Genomic DNA, 24,269 nt, shown 5'->3' with positions numbered 1-24,269 from the left:
GTTTAACTTGTGTGGGACACATTTTTCCCCCGAAACTTTACATTTCCACATGTAAAAGAGAAGTCTTTCACATCAGAGTCTGCTTTTTCCTATGTATGCTTACCTATGTATATTTACACACACATATCTGTATATATTTATGCATGTAAATCTGTACATGCCTATGAATGTGTGCATTCAAATATAATGCATATATCTGGTACATGTATGCAAACCTGTGAAACAGAGGCACAGTAGAGGTTAAAGTATTCAATTCTGTTGAACAGAGTGTATCCTATACTGTACAGGCATGTGAGAAGATGTCATAATCTGTTTCTGGGTCCTGGCGCACAGTGGACACACAAGATTTCATGTATGAATTTTACATTGGATTCATGGTAAAATTTCTAGCAAGTTTATAGAGGAAATAAACTGCTGAGGAGTTTTGAGCTTGAAACACATTTTCAGGGTATTTTTTGCATGGGAAGACAGTCTCTTTTAGGAATGAGAGAGGACATGGCAGTAGAAGAGAGGAATAAGCTTGGGAGCAGGACGAAACATGAATTTATATAGACAGTGCAAGAATTGCAATGGGCAACAATAGTGAGGATGAAAAGCTTGAACTTGACGGTGATCTGAAGAGGTAGATGAGAGATGTGGCAGGAGAAGAGAAAGATTTTAGAAGCCACATGTTTATGAAGCAATATACAGTCAGGGACTGGAAGGCCATTGAGAAAGGGTCAGTCACTCAGGCAAGACTTAACATGAAGTGCAACAGATTCAGCTGGTATCAGTCAGCTTAAGTACACTGGTTTCACTGAAGATACGCAGATTTATACCAATGAAGGATGTGGCCTCACACATTTCAGAAAGGAAGGATGACTTTTACAGGTGTTTAAAGGCTACAGAAAAAAGAAATCAGAAGAAACAGAAAAGAGGGGAAAGGCAAAAATCAAAGATTTTAATTCTGACCAAAGTTCAAGAATGATGCTCTCAGGCACATGGTATGAATCTTAGTCCTGTGCAGGACTAAGAGTTGGACTCGATGATCCTTGTGGGTCCCTTCAAACTCAGCATATTCTGTAATTCTGTGGAAATAACCCTGTTCCATTTTACCCGTATAGATTCAAGTTGTACTGACTGTGTTCATCAAACTTGATACTGGCCATTTTAGAATTTTTCTGGCATTAAGAATATTTACTTTTTCCCCTGTTGTCTCCTGTGACCTTTTTGTTTTTTATTTCTGTGTCTATGGCTGTATTTCTGTTTTGGTAGCAAAGCATTGCAGTTCTGAATCCTGCCAAATTTGAGTCTTAAATTCTTGTTGAGTCCTTCTTCACTCTTTCAGCTTACACTGAAGGCATGCACATTGCTCTGGCAGTACTTGGCTGCAGCTCCAGTGTTTGTGTCTGTATTATATTCCTAATATTTGGAATTAGCAGGGCAGAGTTCTGTTCTGTTCGTCTTTAATAACCTTTGCTTACTTACTATGTTTTTAAAGACTGAAAACTACTTTGCACTTGCTTTTCACTATGAAGGCCTCTACCAAATGCAACTAAATGTTGCAAATCCAACAAGCAGAAGAACTCTGTTGAAATGGATCTTTCCAGTGATACCAGCTCACCCTTTAGCCCTGGGCAATCAAAAAGTGGCACCCCAGCCCTTCCTACCCCTTTAATATGCCTTTTTATTTTCCCCTTTCTGGAAACAGTGTAATGTCCTGAGAAAATGCACAAAGTACTTGTAGTGGGTCCATTGCTACTACTGTGGTTGCACTGGAGTCACTAAAAGCCACTACAGGTTTAAAAAACGAAAAAAAAACCCAAACAAACAAAAAACCCCCAAATTAACCAAACAAAACAAACAGACAAAACAAAAAACAAACAAACAAAATAGACAAAAATAAAAAAAAAAAAAGGCTTCCACCTAAGAAGAAGTTGAAAGTACTTGTAATAATTATAATTTTTTACTCCTATTTTTATTGTTTGTAATAGCAAAGTATGTCAAGGCAAGAGCTGAGTTTAAGGACTTTTGTACCATAGACTAGAGAAGATACAATACTCTAAAACTGGGAAAAAAATCAGGGCAAAATAGGAAAACATTGTTCACAGGCGACAAGATTGGCACCAGATGAAACTAGCAGATTCCAGACTCAACATAAATAAAACCTGATACTTCTTCACATGTGCCATGTGTCACTGGAAGCCAGAGGACAACTATTAAGAAGTGCCCCCATACAGCTGCACTGCTATCCTCCATCTTGTGCAGCTGCTACTCCCTGTGCTCGATGGAGCTTCAACCTGGCCACAAGCTGCTGCTCTTGTGCTCTCAGTAGAAACTAACCCACACTTACTAACTCAGAGGACTTACATTTGCAGTATGTGAGACAGGGGTAAAATTTTATTAAGGGAGAATTGAGCAAGAGGCTGTTCTGTGACCTGTTCAATGTCACCCAAGAAATCAGTATCGCAGCTGGGAGCTGGAGTCCCCTTCAATGCCTGAATTACAGGATAATGCTTTCCCCCCCATTAGCCACCAAAAGTCTGTGAAGTAAAAACAGAATTGAAGGCATTAAGCTACCAGATTCAGAAGTATTTGTTTTTCCATGGAAACCTCCTCCCAGCAACAGCCAAGCTTTTGCAAGGAGAGAAGCACCTCTCATCGTGCAAGAGCTGTCAGGGAGCTGTTCTGTGCAAAATGCTGTAGCTGCAGCTGCCTTCTGAAGAAGTTTCATCCCACAGCCAGCCAGCATACGGCCCCGTTCCCGGCAATCCAGCTGCAATTCTGCCTGGTCAATAATTTTTCACCACAGTCCTGCCAGAATCATAGCGTTGTTTTCTGTTGTCTGACTGTTAGTGGTGATGTATGAAGAAGTAAGAAAGACAGCTCCATTTTCATAAGCTAACTTGTGCCTGGAGTAACGGAGAATGAGAGGAGTGCAGTTAATCATAACTGCAGGGCCAGAACAGAAAATGATAGAGCTCTTGCTGTTAGTTATGGTATTTTATTATAATAATTCTTAGGAAGAAGAAGAAACCGGCAGCTCAAAATGCTTAACAGTTCAAATTCGTTATGGTAGCCACAATGTTCTCATCTACTGGAAGAATAACTCGCAGAACTCTTTTATGCCTGCCTTTTCCAAAAGTCCGTGGTGGGAAGAAACTCTAGTCTTTTTTCCCAGAAAATCTGAATTCAGACTGTGGTATGATAAGAGGTGATGAACCTGGTGATGGTGTCCACAGAACTGCAGGCACCTTGCAGGGAAGGCATGAAAGGTGGCAGAGGGGCAGGTTGGGGCTGGTGGGCGGTCAGGAAGCTGTGGGCAAGGTGAGCATTCCCTGTGCCTGCTCAACACCATGCATCGCTTTAGCCTTGTTTCTGTAACTTCATAATGCATTTGAAAAAGTAAATAACTAAATGAATTAACGGGTAGTGGTCAGATACACTGGATAGATATTCTCACAATGATTCATCAATATTGAAAATATTAATTTAAGCTTTGAGTGAAGCATTTTTAGTTGGTCACAAATGAAAGGGCAAATCTTATGATTTTACTTTGTTTGAACATTTAGATACATAAAATAATGTTCTATATGATGTATATTATGCATCTGCATTATGTGTCACATTGTTTTATGTGATTTAAAGTGATAAGTGTTGTGCATTTTTTATTTTGGTATCTTCAGATCAAAATATTTGGGGAAATTTGTCCAGAAAATATTTCTGATTTTCTTTTTTCTACGTTGATTCAGAATGAAAACATTTTTTGTAAATATTAATATTTGCCATGCAGCTGAAGTTCTGTTTTCCCGATTACTTCTGAATTAAGTCTGGATCACAGAGACAATGTAAAGGGGAACAAAAATATGTTCTTCTTTGGCGGAGACAGCAACACTATTCCAGCCTAGAGAAAACAAAAATATAACTAGAGAAGATGCAAAGCATATCTCCATAATTTACTCCAAGGTGGCTTGGGAGACAAGTTATCACATCTGCCTTAGTAGGCTTTTATGCACCAGTAAGAGTTACAACAACCTGACAAGCTGCATAATGCCGTACCCTAGGACGGTACGTGAACATGTTCACATTCCCAGGCCATTGCAAAGGCAAACTAAAGCATGTTAGCTGACACATTTTACTTTGTATTTGTGACAAGCTAAAAGGACATGTACAGGCAGTTTTTCCAGCTCAGTTGACACAGAGTAAGGCACATTATCTGATCCATGTATCTAAGCCCTAAAGCTTACGTGATATTAATTTCTGTCTTCATCCATGTCCCTTATCAAATCTTAAGGAATACTGGAGAAAGCATGATTTGTTCTGGTGTCTTCAAAAATAAAGGGATAAAGGGGAAAAAAAATTATACAGCTACAGTAAATACATGCAAACATAATTTCCTGAGCCTTTTCAGTTTATCTTGGCGTGAGAAATAATAACTGAGAAATAAGTGTTTCGGAGGTACATTATTAGAACTGAGATTTTGCACTGATAGGTGGGAAAGGAAAACCATTAGCAAGTAGCAAGGTTTGTTCTTTTTTTATTATTCATCAATTTAAAGGCTGAACTCTGTGGCATGATGGGCAATTCATGGGGCTAAAATGATGAAAGCAGATTGATGCTCCATGGTAAGGAAGTTCAGTATCTGCTTCTTGCAAATGGAATTCTAACATTTCTTTTGATGTTAGCAGTACTTTCCCGAGAAGGGTCTGTGGACTGCTGAGTTGTGAAATGTGCTGTTAGATTATGGGCAGGGACACTCGCTTCCTACCAGCTGTGCCAATCCATTCAGCCCAGCTGCACCTGCATTTTTTATTGTTGTGTTGTTTTTTTTTTTTTTTTTTTTAATTCTCATCCTTTACTAGCCATGGTAGTTTCTTATTTTGATTTATTCTACCTCAGCTTTAAGGAAGTGATTAGAAAGAACAGGCAGATTTCCAGGATGGAGTCAACAAGTGTTGGTTTAAATTGTGTCCTTCAGCATCCCTTTGTCTAAGACTTCTTTCAACCAGTTGATATCCCTTTCATATCTCCTCACAATATAGCTTGTGGTCTCTCTTGCTCTCTAGTGTGTTCCATGTGTCTCACAGGTTGAGAGATGCTATAGTTTATTTGTATGAACAAAACATCAGTTCCGGAGGATACATTTGTCTCTATCTTGTAATTTCCTTCATTTCCTTGTGCATTGCACTCTGTTAATATTACCAGTTTTTACTAGCACCCATGGGAAGATAAATCTGTGGTGGTCTTTTGTATAACCCTTTTGTTCTTCCCCAGATTTTCCACCTTCTTAAAAAATGACTTATGGAGTATAATGTGAAAAATTAAATATATATAAATATATTTTATATTTATAGTAGTAAAGAACAGACTACATTAGAAAATTAGGTCTGATGAGCAGTGTCATGTTGTCATTAGGACAGAGTAGGACGATCCTGAAGTAGAGTGGAGTGGACTTGGTAATCTCTCAAGGTTATTTTTAGATTGATTTCCATTCACTCCTTGAATGCTTTCATAGTGTTTTGATTTGTTTGTTAAATGCATTGGCCAATCACTGCTACTCACCCTCTTTGAAACAGTATTTGAGACACATGTGGGGGTTACTGACATTGCCCTGAATTCCAACTACCACAGGGGAGTATCAAAATCATTTTTCAAGCCAATTATAAAATTGAAATATTCACTTCTGTCTCTATGTCTTGCTTCTCAGCCCAGTCTTGTCGTGGGCTATACTGAAATTTTAGTAATACAGCTGTGGTCTTATGTGAGCAACATATAGTGATAATTTAATGCTTTCAATGCCCTGCTGTGACCATACACCCAATTTTATGAGCATAGCTGGGATTTTAAAATGGCCTTCAAGGCATGCTTTCTCAAAAGGTTGCAAAATAATTTCCAGCACCAGTTTCAGTGCCCTCACTGAGCATGTCCCTCTGTAAAAATACCATAGCCTTTCCTTTCTCTGACTAGATCCAAATGCAGTTTTCCCTCCATTCTCTGTCACCACAGCATCATTTCAATCACTTTTCTTATTTATATTTTATACAGCACATTTCAGGATAGATAATTAAGTCCTTATCTATACAAACATTCACTTTTCAGTTGATTTTTAAGCAGTGCAAACCTTCTAGACACATTTGATTTAAAACACATTTTACTCTAGCTGAAGCCAGCTGCTAATCAATGTAAGATAAACTGAAATAAAAACTGAAATCATAATTTCCATGAAGCATTCTACTCAGGCTTACCTAAATGACTTTTAAATTGCTCTCTTAAATTAAAACAGTGCAACATTCTTATGTAGGTAAACTCATAGAATCAAATCTTTTTCTGAGCAAAAGGGATTTCCTTTGTGACTGAGAAAAAAATCCCTGAAACAAGTAGCAGGGAACATGGGAAGAGAATAATTTTTTATACTGAGCCTTATTCTTTAATTATATTATCTCCATCAGAGTATGAACAGATCTTCATATTAGATGATCATTTTACCAACACTTACTTTTCACTAGGAGGATTCTCCATCATTGTATTCCAAAATCAAGCAGCATTCAGATTTGTCTGGGTGATACATTTCTGTCAGCATGACAAGGGTTCCCACAGTGTTTAATTACCCAGACCAGCCAGGGGAGAAGGAAGAAATGAGCTGTGCTAGGCTTGCTGTCTGTTACATAAGCAGGCTCCTTCTGAGTGCATGGAAGGAGGCAGCGCCCGACCTTCTGTCTTCTCTTTCCACTGGTTGTCTCTCTCCAGATTTCTCTTTTGTTTTCCATTGATCGACTGTCTTCTGTATCATGGTCTGCTTCCAATTTGTTCATTTTCAGGGCAGCAAGTTCTTGGCTTAGTAGAGAACCAGAGTGATTGGTATTTGGGCAACCTTTGGAAGAATCATCGACCTTGGCCAGCGCTTGGGAGGGGCTACAACACAGGTAGGACCTGAGGGTTTTTTTTCAAATTAACATTTACATTGAGCGTGCAATCCATTTCCTGGTATAGAGAGTATGAGATGTGTTAATTTACACCTCCCTCCCTAAGCTATGGCTAAATTTGTCTTTTAAAACAGCAGAAATTACGCAGTGTCACACATCTTGGAGTTTTCTATCTTCTTAAAATGGTGTTAGAAAAGATTGTGTAGCATCCTTTGGGGAAGAACGGAGCTTTTCAGCAATCTGACAAATCCTCAGCACATCTCCTTCAAGATTTCTGTCCGTGATGACACGTATGTAGGCCCAACAAGTGGGAATGAATAGGAATTGAGGCTCATTTTCTGTAGAGAGGTAAATAGTATCACAAAATGTCAGCCCAATAAAGATATAACTCTTGCAGGACAGCAACAGGGTCATAATTGTCCTAATAAAATGCAAGCTACTGGCGATCAATTTCTGCTGCCATGAGAAAGGAATAAAGGCACTAGATCAGAGAATTTATTAGGTTACAAAAGACAGGTCTTTCCACTGATTTGTGTTTGGTATGTGAGAAAACATACCAGGTGCATAAAAAACACACACATACATCTAAATCATTTCAGTGATAGGCTTTACATGCTGATGCAGGGAGTTAAGTTCCCTCTCTATTTGTAATAAAAGGACAGAACAGATGGTGAAGCCTCCATTTGGAACAGATGAGTCCATTTAAATATCCCTGCACTATCAGAAAATTATTCACCATAATAGTGGTTTTGCTTCACAATAATATATTGGATTGAATTAAACAGACTAACTAGAAAAAGAATTGCACAAGTTGTGGTTGGGTCATCTGTATTTCTATATTTCTTTGTATATTTATGGGAATCCCACTAATTTTAATGAATTTGCATTTCAGTCCCTACAAAGCATCTCCATTTTGTGGAAAGGTTCAAAAGAATAGCCTAACGGAACATGGATATCGATACAAGATTTTGGCAGAATATCTTTGTTTGATGGTTCTCCACTTGCCAGAATTGCAAATAGAAAGGCTAGGTCTGCTCACTGCTGTTCCCAGCCCCACAAAAACATGAGACAGAGATAAATTTCATGGATTTGTCCTGAAACCTGAAAGCTTACGTTAGACACAACTGAACTATTTGATGTCAATTGTGTTCACTGTTATGCCACAAAATAGTATCTTTTGTTCTGCTGAGAGATGACCACCTTATATAGTCACCTTCTTTCTGCTACATTTTTGCTTTTTCCTTTCTACCATTTTAATGCTGACAGAGAGAAACGTGGCACAACCACATAAAGTTAGAATAACCCAGAAATGTATGATGGGTAATATCTAAAATGCAATTATGTTTAAAAAAATGCCATAAGGCTTTAATTTATATCTTCCTAACTTACTATTCCAAACAGTTTATAGGGATACCGCATGCCAGTATATCACATAAATCTTCCACTGGGAAAAAAAAAAACAACCTGAGTATCTGCAGTCCTTCACGTAGATTACATGTGTCAATTCTTGTATTAATACATACCTACCAGGCCTTGTATAATCCAATATTCCTGCCCATGATTTTAGTCTCCTCACAACTGCTTTCTTCACGCAACTCACCTGTAGTCATAAGAAATTTTTTTTATAAAGAAAACCAGAAAGTAGGTAAAGTGTGGAGATTGACAAGTGATCACAAGAAGTGGAATGTTGTTTTTCAAGTACATGGAACAAGAGGTCTCCGAGTGAAACAGTGCAACCTCTGAGAAGTAGGAAATGATGTTATTGACAGAATCAGCACCCTTTACTATAATTTCTTGATTGAATTCATTGTTTGCCTCAGTAATCTAGGAGAGAATGGAGCTATAAATTTCTCAAGGAAGATGAAACTGGAACTTGTTTGATGAGTTCACTAAATTGAAATAATTGACACTGAATGCAACACTGTGGCCAAGGAGGATTCAGAAAACTAAAAGGCAGGGGCGGCAGAGGGCACAGAAAAGGGAGGCAATATCTCTGACAAAACACTCATGAAAGACAGTGGACCAGGAATGGGAAGACATAGAAATTCAGGTGCCTGGAGCTGTACTTAAGAAGAATAAAAGGGCCCTCAAACCCCTGCAACTTTAATGAGCTAAACAGAGCTGGATCAGGGAGAAACTTTCAGACAGACTTTGCATTTGCTCTTGGGAGAGTGTTTACTACAGACCTAGGATACAATCCTAAGAAAAGAGATTTTTATGTGAGCCTCTTCAGCCTGACCTAACCCTGGCAGATTTGATGCAGAAGCACCCCTCAAAGTCAAAATTCTTCCACTGCTTCCTCCAAGTTTCTGAAGGAGATAATTTCGGTTTCACTCTTATCTCTCTGTGTCTGAGCCACTCTGGACAACATATATGTTGGGGGAGTCTCAGAAGGCAGAAATATTAAAGGCAAAGGTGTGTTTATTCCTTCTCTGCTAGTTCTTTAAACCCAATAAGCATATGAATTCTCCTATTCCTCTGTGCCCAAGCCAGATTTCCTGACAGCCAATACAGATTTTGAAGGAAAGATTTTGTTACTTTTTTTATTCTTCTTCCTCATTTGCACAGTCAAATAATCCAAGTCATACTTTAGTCCATGATAATGTAATTTTATGAAAACTAGACCAAACTCAAAGTCAGTTAAGTGACAATTTAATTAGTGTTTAAAATGTTCTTAGTTAGATCCATTCTTTATTTGCGATAACACTCTCTTCCTTAAACCATTTTAATCACAGTTCCTTCTGTACCACAAAAGTAACCACATTTTTTCTGTACTTCATTGGCCAACACTGAGTGAGCTGCTTAATCAAATACTCTTTTTATATATCATCTACCATGTTGCTTGTCTGCACTGAGTTAAACTCTTACAGATTTCTTAAACTTTATTTAAAGCACAGTTTTCTTGCTATACAACCTATATTATCTTTCACTGACTAGACTGTGCTTTTGAAAGTATTGCCTGAGCCTCACTATGATTTTTCTCTTTAAAAGTGTTAAACTGACAGCTCCAGAATTGCACTGTATGGTTTGATGTTCATTTCTTGAGTAAGAGTCACCTTAGTCCTCAGAAAAGTACATTGTCAAAGAAATTCTAAACATAAAAGCTTTTAGTACTTTGTCTGCCTCATAGTTTCCATCACGGTGAGGAACAGCTTTTAAAAGCAGTTTCTGGTGACTGTTAGGACTTCAGGCCACTTCTTCAATTGGTGTAAATCACCCTGGCTTCTCTGGCTTTGGTGCAGCAGACCCAACTTCCACCGGCTGAGAGTGGACTCCATGCCTGCCCCATGGAGCTTTAGGATGAATATGTGACTGCAGTTTGTGTGCCAGGGGAACATTTCCAAAAGCTTTGACCCTAGGGATTTCAGAATCCTAGACTACAGAAGCCCATCCTAAGGATTTGAGGCTCATCTGAAATGCACTGGCTCAGTGCAACTACCAAATACCGTAAGGAGGTGTTTCAACAGCTTGAGCTGAGGATTCATACTCCCACACTGAGAAATGTGACATTACCAAACTTGTGGATTGAGAACAGAAGGGAATGGCTAGCACCTAACAATTACTAGGCTACATGTATACCATGCCTTATTACTCCCATGTTTGTAATGACTGGAACAATGCTAGAATGAACCTCCTTCCTTTATTGTTTCCCTGAAAGAAAAGGCCACATGGAAGTTGAATTGGAAGTTGGAAGCGTATGTTATGTCATTTTTGCATAACAATTTTGAATGATAAAAGACAAGCATAGAGCAGACTTTATATGAAGCAAGTCTGGATCAAATCTTGTGCTTCTTCATGATGGTACTGTGCATCTTCAGTGCAGAAAATAAATGACTAGTGAAGCAGTGCAAAATGGGGTGATGGTAGACATGGAACTGCCTGTGGTCCAGCTCCAGAAGCCCGATAACAGCTTTCAGCTGAGCTCTACAGGCTTCTGCTCCTGACATTATGATAAATGTTCTCAGGTGTATTGGTTGCTTGAGAGTTGAGATTTTTTTCACATTGTCTCAGTGAATGAAGAAGTTAGAAAACTCATGGTTTGTAGAGCCTTTAAATACCCACCACAGGGGCCTGACCAAGCTTAGCCATACCCTTTCTAAAAGCCATTGCAATATTCCTCTCTCCAATTATATAAAACATTAGTCATATTTGGTACAGGAAGTAGTATCATTAAGTTTGGTTGAAAGTACAGGAACCACTGCAAACAGGTGAAAAATGCATTTTAATGATTAAAAAGCATGTCCAATACCAATGTCAAGCCAAAAAGTAGCACTTTCTTCATCTGCTCAGGTTCACAGTGTACCATTTTTTTTCTTAGCTTTTTCTTAGAGTTTTAGAGTTTAGCTTATACAGTAAATCTTATTCTTAGTGCAAAGCATCCTGATACACATATGCTTTACAAAATACAAAGATGCATTTGAAGTACAAGTATCGTGCACACAGTACAGCTAGCAGTTTAGGAAGTGCCAGCATATTGTTGCTTTTAGGCTCAACAGGAAATGATAGTCTGTTTATGTCAAAGGTGGGTAGCTAAACTGATAACTCTCCTTTTGATAACTACATCCCTACCTTTGTTGACTATAATCTGTTGCTTGCACTTAAAAATAAGCTATGTTAAAGCTGACTACCCTTCTACTCCTGACTAGTGGAAAGAATAGCCTTCTTTCCAGTCTTTCTCATGCACTTTCTAAAGCATGTGATGTAATGAGAACTTGTTTACAGCATGCTTGATATTTCTGAAATGAGTCTCAATATGTGTCGGATTGTGAAAATGGTGTCTCTAGTTTGAGAGGCCTATCCATGTGGTAATGGCATTGCTGTGACTGGATTAAGTCTGCTGTTCATTGCATTCTCTGAGGTACATCCTTTACTCCTCAGCAATTGAATCTATCAGCCCTTGTAACAGCTGTCTTTTTTCAAAATACACTATCTGACTCTTTGAAACACTGAAAACATTCATCTCTTAAGAAACCTGTGATTAAAAAAAAAAACAAACCAGTGGCATTCAGACAGTCTGTACCGGATTCTAGTTTCCAGAGTATTGGAGTAAATAAAATTAATCTCTTTTAGCTGATTAAATTGTCCCAGTTTTGGGGGTTTTACTGGTCTGACCTGAGTTCAGAATGTAAAATTCTCCATCTAATGTACATAAATCAGGCATATAGATGTAACATCCCAATGTCATGATTTTAGAAATCATTCTGAAGTGTGTTATTTTTAGCTTGATCAAGACAGTTCTTTATGTGAACATACATACCTTGATCAGTAATTAAGTTGTCCAGCACTCTCAAATACCCTTTCGTTATTGTAGAGGGACAATCATTAACAGGTTAAATTTAGATTAAAGACTTGCACATAAAAGCTTAGTAAAGGCATCCAGTGCTTAAACTGAGAACAAAACCTTCTGTTATGTGACAGAAGAACCCCAGACAAATGCATAGTAATAGTAAAACCAGTACTTTTTCTTTTGAAGTACAAGTTCACTTTCCAGTTTCTCATTGTGCTCATAAAAGTGATTGTGTAAAGGCAGTTCCTTTTTGTAGAGACAGAGGCAGAGGTTTAAGCCGTAGTCCCAAAGCAAAAAAAGAGGGATCAAAGTTGGACTCCATCTTTGGACTCTTAATAAGTGGCTTGGTGCCTGTCACAGAAAGCAGCAGAGTAACTAAGATGTCTTTCCACACCCATGTGTAAAAGCCTTTCACACTAAGGGAATGCCAACAAAACCAGTTGAATTTCAAAACACTCAGGTACTATTTTCTACAGAAATCAACTTCTCCTGGAAAGCTCCTTTCTATCCACTTGTCCTCCAGCCTGTACTCTCCGTTCAGGAAGAGACTCATTCAGGACTTTTCATTGAACTTAAGGAGCTTTCTCTTACCCATTTGTCTGGCCTGTTGAGGTCCCTCTGAATAGCAGCCCATCCCCGGGGTACTTGGCCATAGACTTCATTTTGTTGTCGTGTGAAATTGCTGAGGACACATTCTAACTCATTTCCAGCTCATTAATCAGAATACTAAAACACTATCAGCCCCAGTACCAACTCCTATGGGACACCCCTTGTAACTGACCACCATCTGAATGTTTTATTGCTGAACAAAACCCTTTGAGCTTGGCAGTCCAACTTTGCAGACACCTTGTAGTCCGCTTATCCAAACTGAATCTCAGTTTGGTTACATGAGCATGATAAACAACTCCTTACGCAAACCCTGTGTTTCTGTTGTGAACCTAATACTTAGAAAAGGATTTACTAGAAAAGAAATGGTTGTGGAGGAAGGATTGTGTCTCCTGTTTTTTTGAAAATGCTATTTCCAGGCTTGTTCATTCTGTGCTGCTGCTTTCGTTCCCCTAATCCGTTTCTCAGAATGTTCTATTCCTCCTGAGTCTCATGCAGTAAATAAACTGCCAGTTAAGGGAGGGAAGTGGGGGGTAAGTTTTCTGGTTGTTTCTGTCATCCAAACAGAAAGAAACACCTGAGAGGCTCTTCAGCCCATGAGCCACATTTCCTTCTTTGTTGCCAGGGCATTGAGTGAACACCAAACCCAGAAAAGCTATGGCGGGTTCTTACTTATTGTGCCCACAATTAGTCTTGTGAGCTACTGTTAATATTAGAAACTGCTTCTAAAAAACTGTTCTCCACCATGATGGAAGGTATATGGCAGACACTGTTAATATTAGAAGTCAGCCAAAATAATTAGCACCTGTGCAGGGTGCATTTTCCTCTTCACATGGTCCAAAGTGGAAACCTTGTAAAATTTTTCACATTTTCACCCCTATTAAATATGATGCCTTTGAGAGGATCAAAACAACAACAACAACAACAACAACAACAAAGAAAACAAACAAACAAACAAAAAACAACAACAACAAAAAAACCCACATAATTTGAAGCACTGGTCTCTATTACCTTTCACTTTTTGCTACTTTTGGGGGAAGAAAAAAAAATTGATATGCATCATGGATGAGGTCCAGATCTGATATAAATGCCTGACGCTTGCATTAAATAGACTTAAGCTGATTTACAAGAGCTGAGGATCATGAAACGGTTTTTTTTTTCTTTTAAAGGTGGGTGGTTCTTTGGTGGGGAGTCCAAGATAGATTAGTTTTGGAACACGTCCTTGGGAGGGCAAATAATTGGCAAATTCCAGCAGACCTCCTCAGTTTTATCCATAAAAATAAGCTTTGTGTGAACCCTTTTTCCAAACATTCCTGCACACACGGATTCAGTGACTGGACCTCCTACATAGTAACCCTGTACAGTCTGTATTCTTCTGTGATTCGTCTTCAGGACAGCTCACCCAAAGTCTGGTTCCTCTGGCTTTATGCAGAGTTGTGAAACTCACTCCCAATTCTGTGTTTTGAGGCACTGACATGTAGAATTGTACATTCGGGAAGAATTAAGAGGTGCATGACAATCCATCCAGGATGGATAATCAGATGAACATGAGCTCTAGGTTTAATATGATTGACCAAATATTTTGTGTGATCATTGGACTTGTAAACAGGGTAATTTCAAGTATGAGTAGAGGAGATGATTTGTTTTGTATTGGATGTAGACCTTTGACTTCTGTCATATCTGATGTCCACACTGCCAGATCGCTTAGCTCCCTAGTTCATTCTTCTCTCTTGGCTTCTTGATTATCCACAGGGCACAGAAGTGAGTTGGTACCCTGTCTTTCTCAGGGACCAAACTCTGCTTTTAAATAGATGGATAGATAGATAAATAAATAAATAAATACATTTAATGTAATTTGTTGGTAGTTTGCTCCAGGAAGTAGTTCTGGAAAGTAGTATGGGTAAGACTACCTTCTGTTTGGCATATCTTTCTATCCTTAAATGTGGCATCAGATGACTAGTATTCCCACATGCCCTCTTGATATTCTCCAGTGCACACAACACAGACTCTCAATTCCTTGCTAAAAACTCCCCAGTGGAGGAAATTGTGACATGGATCTCTCACAATGTCGCAGATATTGAGAAACGCAAACAAAGTGATTGTTTTGTCTAAAAATTGAATGAACGTGAAAGAGACCCTCAGAGACAAGTGCTATCTAGTATGAGACAGGTACCACCTATTATGAATGTGGCCAGCCTGCTCAGTAAAGAGCTAGATCCTGAGCAGTGTGAGTAGAACCACTCTGTAGTCGTACACACACGGCTGTGTGTATGGTGATCTTGGTGCTAGGGATCATTTCTTTGAGTGGATATATTTCAAAATGTAGGTTTAGCTACTTTTCCAAGTCTAGTCTTCAGAGGTCAAAAATGAGTACTTATAAATTTGCAAAGTTCCAAGATAATAATGGAAAATTTCCCACAAAGTTGGGAAAAAGGGCTCCAGGAGCTTATCTGGGAGCAAGTCAAAGGATAGCTTTATCTTAGCTTATTAGTATCTGCAGGAGAAAATAACATTTCTTAATAGAGGACTTGCCAATTTAGCAAAGGTTCAGGAAGATCAAGTGACTGGAAGTTCAAAGAGACATTCAAATTAAATAAGGGTAGTCCGTCATCAGGGTTCCAATTATGCATTGGAATAACTTATCAAAGTTCGTGATAGATTATCCATTATTGTAAATTTTTAAATCAAGACTGAATGTTTCTCTAAAAGTTATGCTCTAGTAGAGCACAATTTGATTTTGCAAAATCCTATGGCCTCTCTTATGCAAGAGCTAAAAATTATCCTTTCTGACTTTATCACTTTAATAAGTATTTAACCAGGACTTTGTTTTCCTCTCAACTGAAGCCACCTAAGCTCCCAGGCAAATGAAATCACAATAATCTGTATGTAACAACTCACTGCAATTTTAATATTGAAGAGAGGAAAAGTTCTTTGGAACTTTGGAGAAGTTTTCCACATTCCCTCCCATATCACTTTTCTTTCTAAATCTCGCATTTCAAAATGCTTTATAATAAGATATATACCTGACTGTCTTTTTACTAGTGTCACTTTTCGGCACTTCCATCTTGCCTTTCAGACACGTGCAGAGATGTGCGCTGAGTGGCTGTTGGGTGATACTTTTGCATGTCGGTGATGTGAGATGTCTTCGAGACAGCTCTCTTCTGCTTTGTTTAGATTGATCGTTGTCATTGTGCCACCACGTGTAGAAGCTGAGACCTCCCTCCTCTCTGCCTTTGCTGGTTTGAAGTTAGAATGTTTTATCTGAGGTTTAAAAGTTCTCAGCAAAAACTTTCCCAGTCTTTTGAATTTCAAGAGATTTTAATGATATGCCTCTTGAGGGTTTTTTTTCCTTCTTGCAAGCCATCTCTGTAGTTTACCAGCTGAGAAGTCCCTGGATTATTTCCTTTTTGCCTCTAAAATGTAATCTCAGTGCCTTATGTGCTCACAAGGGTCATGGAAAGGCTATAAGAAATCTGAGGAGCTTTTTAAAAACCGTATAAGGAGATTCTTCACAGCTGTTTTTCATCTTCAGCAACTCTTTGCACGGGGTTCAAGAAATGCAGAGTGTTTCAAGAAAGGTTATTATCCTTACTGGCTTTCTTGGTACCCAAAGCAAGTACAGCAGCTGGGAAAAACCCCAGCTTCCCTTTCTGATTTTTTTTTTTTTATATTTGTCTTTTTGCCAGGCATGTTATTTTCCATTATAGGATTTAGCATTTTCAGCAACTTGGGCTGGAAAGTGTGTGACTTTTTACTGCTTGGGGTCTATGTAAGAAAAGGCCGATTTCTTCAGGTCTAGAGATAGTTTTTCTTTGCTTGACCTCTGAAAGATCTGTGGAGTTGTTACTTCACAAGACTCTGGAAAATAGAAGTGGAGAGCATTACTTAGCAGGATGGCCTTTAAGTAGCAGAGGTTTTCCTTCATAGGAAAGGTTTTAAGTAGCAGAGGTTTTCCTTCAAGACTTGCTAAAAGCCTTATGGCTCATCATTCTTCTCCTGTAGACTTTATAGACTCCGGAATCAAGGAAATTCTTTTGTAGCAGATTTGGGGCTTAAAGAAATTCCCCCAGAAATGAAAGTTATTAAAGAGAAGATACAAAGCTGGTGTATCTTTTTCCAAATTTCTCAGGAAGAAAAACGTCTAAACGGTAAAGAAACAGCTGGAAACCAGGAAATTCTGAGCTACAGTCAGCAGCTCTGTAATAAGAAGTTGGAATCATGCTTGAGTATAACATTTTAATTTTGCCTAAGGAGAAACAGCATACTTCAGAAGAGGAGAATAAAGAAAATAAAAGTATTGCATTTCATTAAATGGTCATCAGGAAATGTAAAGAAAATGTTTATAATGCTTCAGGAGGAACCAGCTTCCCAACAGGGTGACTGCACTACATTTCAAAATGCACTCCGTGACAGCTTCACTTTTAATACATGTGCAGAGAAAGCGAGGGCTATTGCATTCTGTCACCATGCCTGGAGGGACACAGACTTTCTGTTTCAAAAACAGCTTTTCAGCTATGTCCAGTTTTGGTAGAGAAAAGTTCAAATGTGGAATCATCGTTTATTCTCAAATAATACATTGTGCATCCCTGCAAGTTTTTATTAGTTTGTGGTTTTTTACATTGCGAAAAGGTTTTTTAGAGATAAAGGCTGGGGCATGTTAAATGGTCACAGTTAAATAATGTTTCAGGATACTCAAAGAATGTGCTAGAATTACAGTCCTTTGGTCATATCACGTTAAAAACTGTAGATGTAAGTTATGGTTTTATTACACTAATGATATGGCTAGTCAAATTATGAGCAACAGTGAGATAGATGGTTTATAAATCAAGTGAAATAAGTGCAGTGAATTTCATCCACACAAAGACTTAAAATGAAGATTTGAAATTGTGTGCAGTGGCTTGTTGTGGAATTATAGCTTTAATTTAATTTTTAATCCCCAACAACCGTATACTTGTGTTTTTCTATTTGCTGTTGGAACTACAGGTGTAGAGCAGTGTCCACAGTCAGTGGTGTGGAGATGCAGCTCAGTGGATTCTAAATGCAGTCCTTAGCAAAACTGGTCACTAGGACCCTGATCCAATAAAGGCTTAGTCACATTCCTAGCATTACACATTCTGATCATTTCCATTGATTTCATGTGCAATAAATCAGAATTCAAAGAAGATATGTAAGTATTTGCTAGAGTACTAAACAGTCAGTACTGTCATGGAGCTTCTCGTGGGACAGCAGAGCTACAAACCCCTTCCATAGTGCCTAAAACTGAACTCAGATTTTTGATGCCAAATCTATTTACCAAAGCATGGTAGCTTACTGCCTGAGATCTCTGGGTCAGTTATTTATGGTAGCAAATCTCCATAATGTCAGCCATGCTTAACATTATTTCTTACCTCATCCTAAACTCAGTGTTTTGGTGTATGGTCTTTGGTATGCTGCTTAGCTATTGCAAAATCCCAGTCATTTTTTTAAAACTCACTATTGCTTTATGATATATTTTGAAGTGTGTCTTGCCTATCTTTTTTAGATAGTGTAGTGGTATCTACTTGCTATTTGTCTAGATGGTTCACTGTTGCAGGCTTAATTCCAGGAAGAATTTTTAAAAACCTGACAAGTGCAGACTTTGAAGTACTGCTCACATAAAACAGCATTGCCTCAACAGCTCACAAAAGCATCCTGTTCCACCCAAAAGGAACAGGCAAGATAGTGCTGGCAGAAAATGATCTCTTAGTAGTTACATTTTCTTCCCCCACAGCACTGAGTGTTTTTTCAACCACCCTAAGAGGCCCATTGTAATAAATTGATTGAGTTTGAAAGCTTGTCCAGTTTCGCTATAAATTCTGTAAGTGATTCTGTTCTGTCTTAAAATGTTGTTTATTACTTCTAGCTGTACTATATGTTCCTCTGAATTTCAGGAAAAGCCATAGTCTGGGTTCCTGAAGCAAGAGGTCGAGATGCTTGGTAGCATTCCAAGGGAAATTGCTGGTGTTTCTACAAACTTTCAATTTATTATTCAGAAAAATCAAATGAAATATTTTCTTTTGGAGTAGATTAAAAAACAATAAAACCCAAAATCAACCAAACAAACAAAGAAACAAATCCCACCAGATTATTTTCCTGTGGTGACCCAAAGCATCAACTGAAACCACTGCTTAGTGAAAACATTGAAAAGACAAAAGAATTGGTTTAGATTGAATAAAAAAAAAATGGGAAAAGGACAAAAATATCAGGTGACTCCCAGATTTGGTTAGACCCAGAATGAAACATCGATTTCCCTTTTCAGGTCTTGTAACCATTTTCAGTAAGATTTTTGGTTTGCATCAATTTTGAGGTGAAAATGATTTTAGAGTAAGTTGGGTTTTAAAATGTACCAAAAAAAAAATTCCAGTGTTTCCTAATTGTAATATTTTAGTCCAAATATGTTAATTCATATTTTTTTGCCCAGTTTTATCCAATCTATTCACCACATTACTTTTTTGGGGGTTTGTTGGAGGGAGTTTTTTGGTTTTGCTTTTGGAGCTGGGTTTTTTGTGTATGTCCTCAGATCACATTTTTGAGAAACTGCTCTGTTTTTTTGTTTACTTTCTTGTTTGTTTGCCTGTTTGAGAAATTCATAATTTGTCAGATTTTGGTAGTTCAGGCAAAATCTCATCAAGCTGGAGGAGAAAAATGCCATTCAAGTAAAAACTGTACTAGGATGTGTTCCACAGATTTAGTAATAAAGAATTCTTTTTCTAAGAGGTCTTTGAGATATTTGCATCTCTGGATATGCCTCAACTATTTCCTCAGGACAAGAAAAAGAGGGTGTTTTGTGGCTGATCATAATTTGTTTAATACTCTTGAGATGTTTGGGTTGCAACTTTTCTCTTTTTGTTTATTTGCTACCAAGCTTTTCCTTTGTTTTTCTCAGGTAGGTCAGGGCAGGAAGATGCTACACTTCTCAAAAGATCACAAGTCCCACTGCCTGGGGCCAGATGTTAATAAAATATTCCTTTGATTTCTTTTTTTTCCTCCAGTCTCTTCCTCCCCCAGCACAGCAGATGAGCGTAAGTCCCTTTTCCCCTTACATTCAGCTATATGTCATCTTGAATTTAGTCTGAGATTTCAGTCAATTTGACTCTGAGGAAAGGGCTCCTGAGGCAGATATTTCCCTTTCCTTATTTCAAACACTTGCCTGCAAATTAATTGTGCTGATTGGAGTTAGTTCATTTCTTATGTTTGCATTGGCAACCCAACAATATGGAAGTAAACCTGAAGTTCACTGCTCTGAAAAAAACATAATTTTTTCCTCTGCATGAACTATTTAAAAGTTCTCAAAACACATGCTTTTGCTTTGCTTTTGCACTAAATTACACTAACTAGGTGAATAATATTAAATTCTCCTCTTACTAGAAATCTCTTATTTTGATTAATAATAATGAGTAAATATTTAAACTTGCTATAAATATTCTCCAATAGTTATTTTTATGGCATCAGTAAATTAGAACCCTAAACAGAGACTGTACAAAGGTGTTAAACCCAAGCCTGTAGGTGAACTAAAATAGAAATCATGTTGAAATTAATGTTAATGGTGGAACATAAAAGCTTTTGAAAATTTTCTATAGCCCTGATGGCATCATAATTTAGTACATGCTTTCTCACATGTATTCCAGTTTTTTCACCCCATCTGCCTCTTTTATTCTCAGCTGCTACCATGATAGGCCCTAAGGACAGCATAATCTTGTTAGCTGCAATGCCATAATCTGCTGCTAGCATAAGAGTGCAAGGCAGAAAAAAAGAATCTGTGTATACTGCAGATATTAAAACATTTCTCCTTCTCTTCCTCAGACTGGAGGCTTAGAGAAATTAAGAAAAATTGTTTTATTGTCTATAAATTATAAAAACTATTCTATTACAGTTAAGTGAATCTTACCATTATTCTTCATTTTTCTTAATAAAGAACCTTCTCCATTGCATTTCCCTACAGTTCTTGCCAGCTGGAAAAATCCTCTGCCAGAGAGATTTTTCCACCCAGTTTATTGCTGCAGCACAAGGAACCTGCTTCACGTTGATCTAGAATTTCAGACAATGCATAATAGCTCTCTTAGAAGCTAATGCACGCACTCTACATGCTCCAAATAGGCTTCTGTTATGCTGGAGAGAAGACAAACACACTGGCATAAATAAATTGTAGCATGTTATGACAATACTTCCCTTTCCAATCCAACAGCTGGAAGCAGAAAGGTTGACTGAGGATGAGAGGGGATCCCTCCAGTACAGGTTCCAGCATCCTTGGGAACCAGATGGACTGAAATGGAAAACAGAACTAAAACAGGCCACAAAATTCACTGCCAGGAGAGGTTTTCTTTTTATTCATGACAGTGCCAGGTTTTACTAGAAAGAAGTTTGCCATGTCATAGAAACTAAAGATAGGAATGAACTGGAATCACCTTTGTTCTCTCCCAACCAGTTCAGGATTGTTCCAGGTATATTTTCTAATTTTTGTGTAGTCTGATTTGTAAAGGCTCATGAAGTAAAGATTTTATCTGCCAATTTTAGGTTATTTCACCCCAACGGTTTTAGGAGAATTTTTCTTAAGCTTTCAGACTAGATTTCCTTTCTTTTTCTCATTACTTTTAGTTTTATCATCTTGGACTCCCTGAGGCAGCTTTTCCCCGTGCCTGCTTTTTGTCATTTCATATTCTTCTGTGTATCTGCTATGTTTCTCTACAGTTGCCATGATATTTTTTGTAAGACCTCTTGTTAAATGTCATTTGCAGATGTCATTACTGTTCTGTTTACTTCCCTCTTCCACTAATGAAGATGTGAAATAACACAGAACCCATCATTGCCCTTACTAGGTAGTTTCTGTCAGCCTCAGAGGCTGCTGTTTGTCAGTACCCTTCCTTTGTGGTCCTTCGGTTTGCATTCATTCCCCATGACAGTGCTCTTATCTAAGTCTTTCTGAATTAATTTTTCAAGCAGATTTCTCTGAGACATTGTAGGAAAGATTTTGCTGATGTTTCAATCCAGCTTCATTGCTTCTGCTGTTTGCCCTTGTATTCTAGGGATTTTGGCCAGATAGAAAGCAACTGAGGAATAACAATGCATGCTGAGATACCTCTTTTCCCACTTACAGTGTAACTTTCTGATCTGAGGGTCCTGCTCTGTGAACACTTGCTGCATTAATCACAGGTCCTCTCAAAGGCTAGGTTGTAACCAGCATTGATCATTCCTCAGAAAAGTTTCAAGGATTGCAATCAGGTGTGTCAGGTGATTAACTTCTTACTAGGTGGAGTAAGGCCTGCAGTTTTACCTTTGCAATATATATATATGTGCAGTAAGTATTAAGGGCTGGATTTCATCTCACACACATTGAGTAAAATGTTTTATAGTGGTGACAAAATTCTCTTCGTCTCAGCATAATCTTGATTTCAGGTCAGATAGAAATTCCTTTAAACAGTGGGATTTTGGAATAAGCAGATCTCGATTCTTTGTGAGGTTAGCAGAAATTGAGTCATACTAGATAAATCAGAATTGTCTCTACCCTTTCCCTAGTAGACAGTGAATGGACAGATTATCCTCTTGGAGCCTGTAGCTTTTCCAAATAAGGAGTGGGAAAGGTCATTTCTGAGTGTTAAGAGGTTCCTTCTTTCTTTCTTTTTTGTAGGATATTTCTAATTCTCTTCTGAATTCTAATGACCTTTGGATGGAGCTAACCTCCATCATGTGAATCACCTGTGTTGGTACATTTTGTAAGGAATAATCCTAATGCTAATCGTGTCATAATGAAGTCAAACTTGCATCAGTTGAGGAGACTACTAAAAATACAAGGTCCTTCTCTTGATTTTCTTCTTTCCAGTTTCACTCCTCCTTGGCTACTTTAGCCTTCTTGCAAACCTGTATAACCTAGCAGTTATCTGTAAGCCATCTATGCATTTTTTCTCTGCAGCCTCAGCGGCTCGGGAAAATTTTGCTTGGTGGCATCTTGAGACCTGAAGCTTTTTTTTAGTCAACTTCCTGCGTTAGCACAGGGAAAGGACTGTACTTTCCACTGATAGATCTCAGCTCAGTTGTTTTAACTGCAGAATCAGCACATAGGATGAGCACTGACTGGTATGTGACATGGGTTCTCTTGTTCTTTGCTCTGTGTTTTCCTTCAGGGGTTATCTTGCTGCTTCTCGATAAGTTACGCAAGATGAAATGGGAGCAGATGTGGAGACTCACAGCAGAGCGGGAGTTAATGAGCATGTTATCCACCTCACTGGCTGACCAGGTGAGTAGGACATTGCAGGAGTGTGGTGTAACCATTAGTCCATGGATTGAGGAAGGAAAGAAAGGGAGAGGGGATGAGATGGGGGAAAAGGCAGGGGAAAGATACTGTGCCTTTAGTCACCATTTGTTGAATCATTCTGGGGAAAATGTGAAAGAGAGGAATGGAGATTTACTGATGAGGTTTCTCTTACTCCACTGATATTTTTACCATCTCTGCTCAGATGATTCATAAGAGAGACAAAATGGGGTTTTCATGCATTAAATTTCTCTTCTTCGTTCTTTACCATAGAACTCTCCAGACACTTGAAGTCCAAATATACTGTCTTTTTCTAATGGTTATTGTCTAATCAGACTTTAGTTTTAAGAGTCTCCAGACATTTCATTACTGTTTCTGGCATTTGAGTCCCAGATGTCTTTGAATGTACTGCTTGCCACAACACCCTGTAAAGACAAAAGCGCTGATGTCTCCCTGCTACAGATGGGAAACTGAGGCCAGGAGAAGAAATAGTGTACCTATACACAGAAATGTGTACTTAATCAATTTGTCCTTCCTGGCAGCTCTGAGTTTAAACCCAGAATAATACTACACCTGAACCAGTGATTCTTGCTCAACAGCTTGGGCAAGTGTTAATGCAATGCAGTACCTTATTTAGATGTTTCTTCTGCTTCTGAGCTACATCTGGTTTATGACCAGTTACCACAAAGGAAGCATGCTGCTTACAATGCCTGTAGAGATGTGCACTGTGTACAGCATCTTTGCAGGTTGATCCAAAAGCTACTGAAGTTCATTAAAATTATTCTTGCGACTTCACTGTGTTTTCAGTAAGGTCCTGAGTCCTAAGACTTTCACAGGGCAGAGTTTTGCAGAGTGGAGAAAGGTTGCTTATGTCTTACCATAATACCTTAACCACAGACTGTTCTTGTAACTTACTTCTCCAACTGAATGGCTGCTTAGAGACAGAACACTTTCAGTCCCTCATGCTGTAGGCTGTTCTGAAGATCTCTCCTACATGCCTTTTCCATGAAATACCTCGAGTATTTGGTTGCAACAATAAAGTGCTAGCTAGAATCCCACCTAGTAATTCACTTTGAAACAGCATATCTGACAGAATCACATTCATCCCCTTTATTGAAAAGTGATGCAGTACTTACTAACAGCAGGTATTTTGTCATTTACTGACTGTTACTCTCTCTGGTGACTAGAAGAGGAACCACACCTCATGCCA

The 24,269-nt window shown here is 38.4% G+C and overlaps 1 protein-coding gene and 1 long non-coding RNA gene across 2 annotated transcripts in view; one reads left to right on the top strand and one right to left on the bottom strand.

Annotated features, from left to right (window-relative positions):
• Positions 1 to 24,269, top strand: part of LARGE1 (LARGE xylosyl- and glucuronyltransferase 1) — a 194,084-nt gene that overhangs the window by 123,056 nt on the left and 46,759 nt on the right. The window contains exons 6-7 of the mRNA XM_027886630.1: positions 6,798 to 6,902; positions 22,932 to 23,044. Coding sequence (XP_027742431.1) covers positions 6,798 to 6,902; positions 22,932 to 23,044 — 218 coding nt within the window. The remainder of the gene's footprint in view (positions 1 to 6,797; positions 6,903 to 22,931; positions 23,045 to 24,269) is intronic.
• LOC114058851 lies at positions 16,556 to 23,968 on the bottom strand. The gene is made up of 3 exons (XR_003571538.1): positions 23,765 to 23,968; positions 20,702 to 20,841; positions 16,556 to 16,653 (listed from the first exon to the last, which is right to left on the bottom strand). It is a non-coding gene; the product is annotated as an uncharacterized LOC114058851 (long non-coding RNA).

This window comes from Empidonax traillii, unplaced genomic scaffold (assembly GCF_003031625.1).
Source record: "Empidonax traillii isolate 1590-97213 ecotype Southwest subspecies unplaced genomic scaffold, ASM303162v1 scaffold191:size1449129, whole genome shotgun sequence".
Classification (NCBI taxonomy): domain Eukaryota; kingdom Metazoa; phylum Chordata; class Aves; order Passeriformes; family Tyrannidae; genus Empidonax; species Empidonax traillii.
This window is presented reverse-complemented; position numbering and strand designations above follow the sequence as displayed.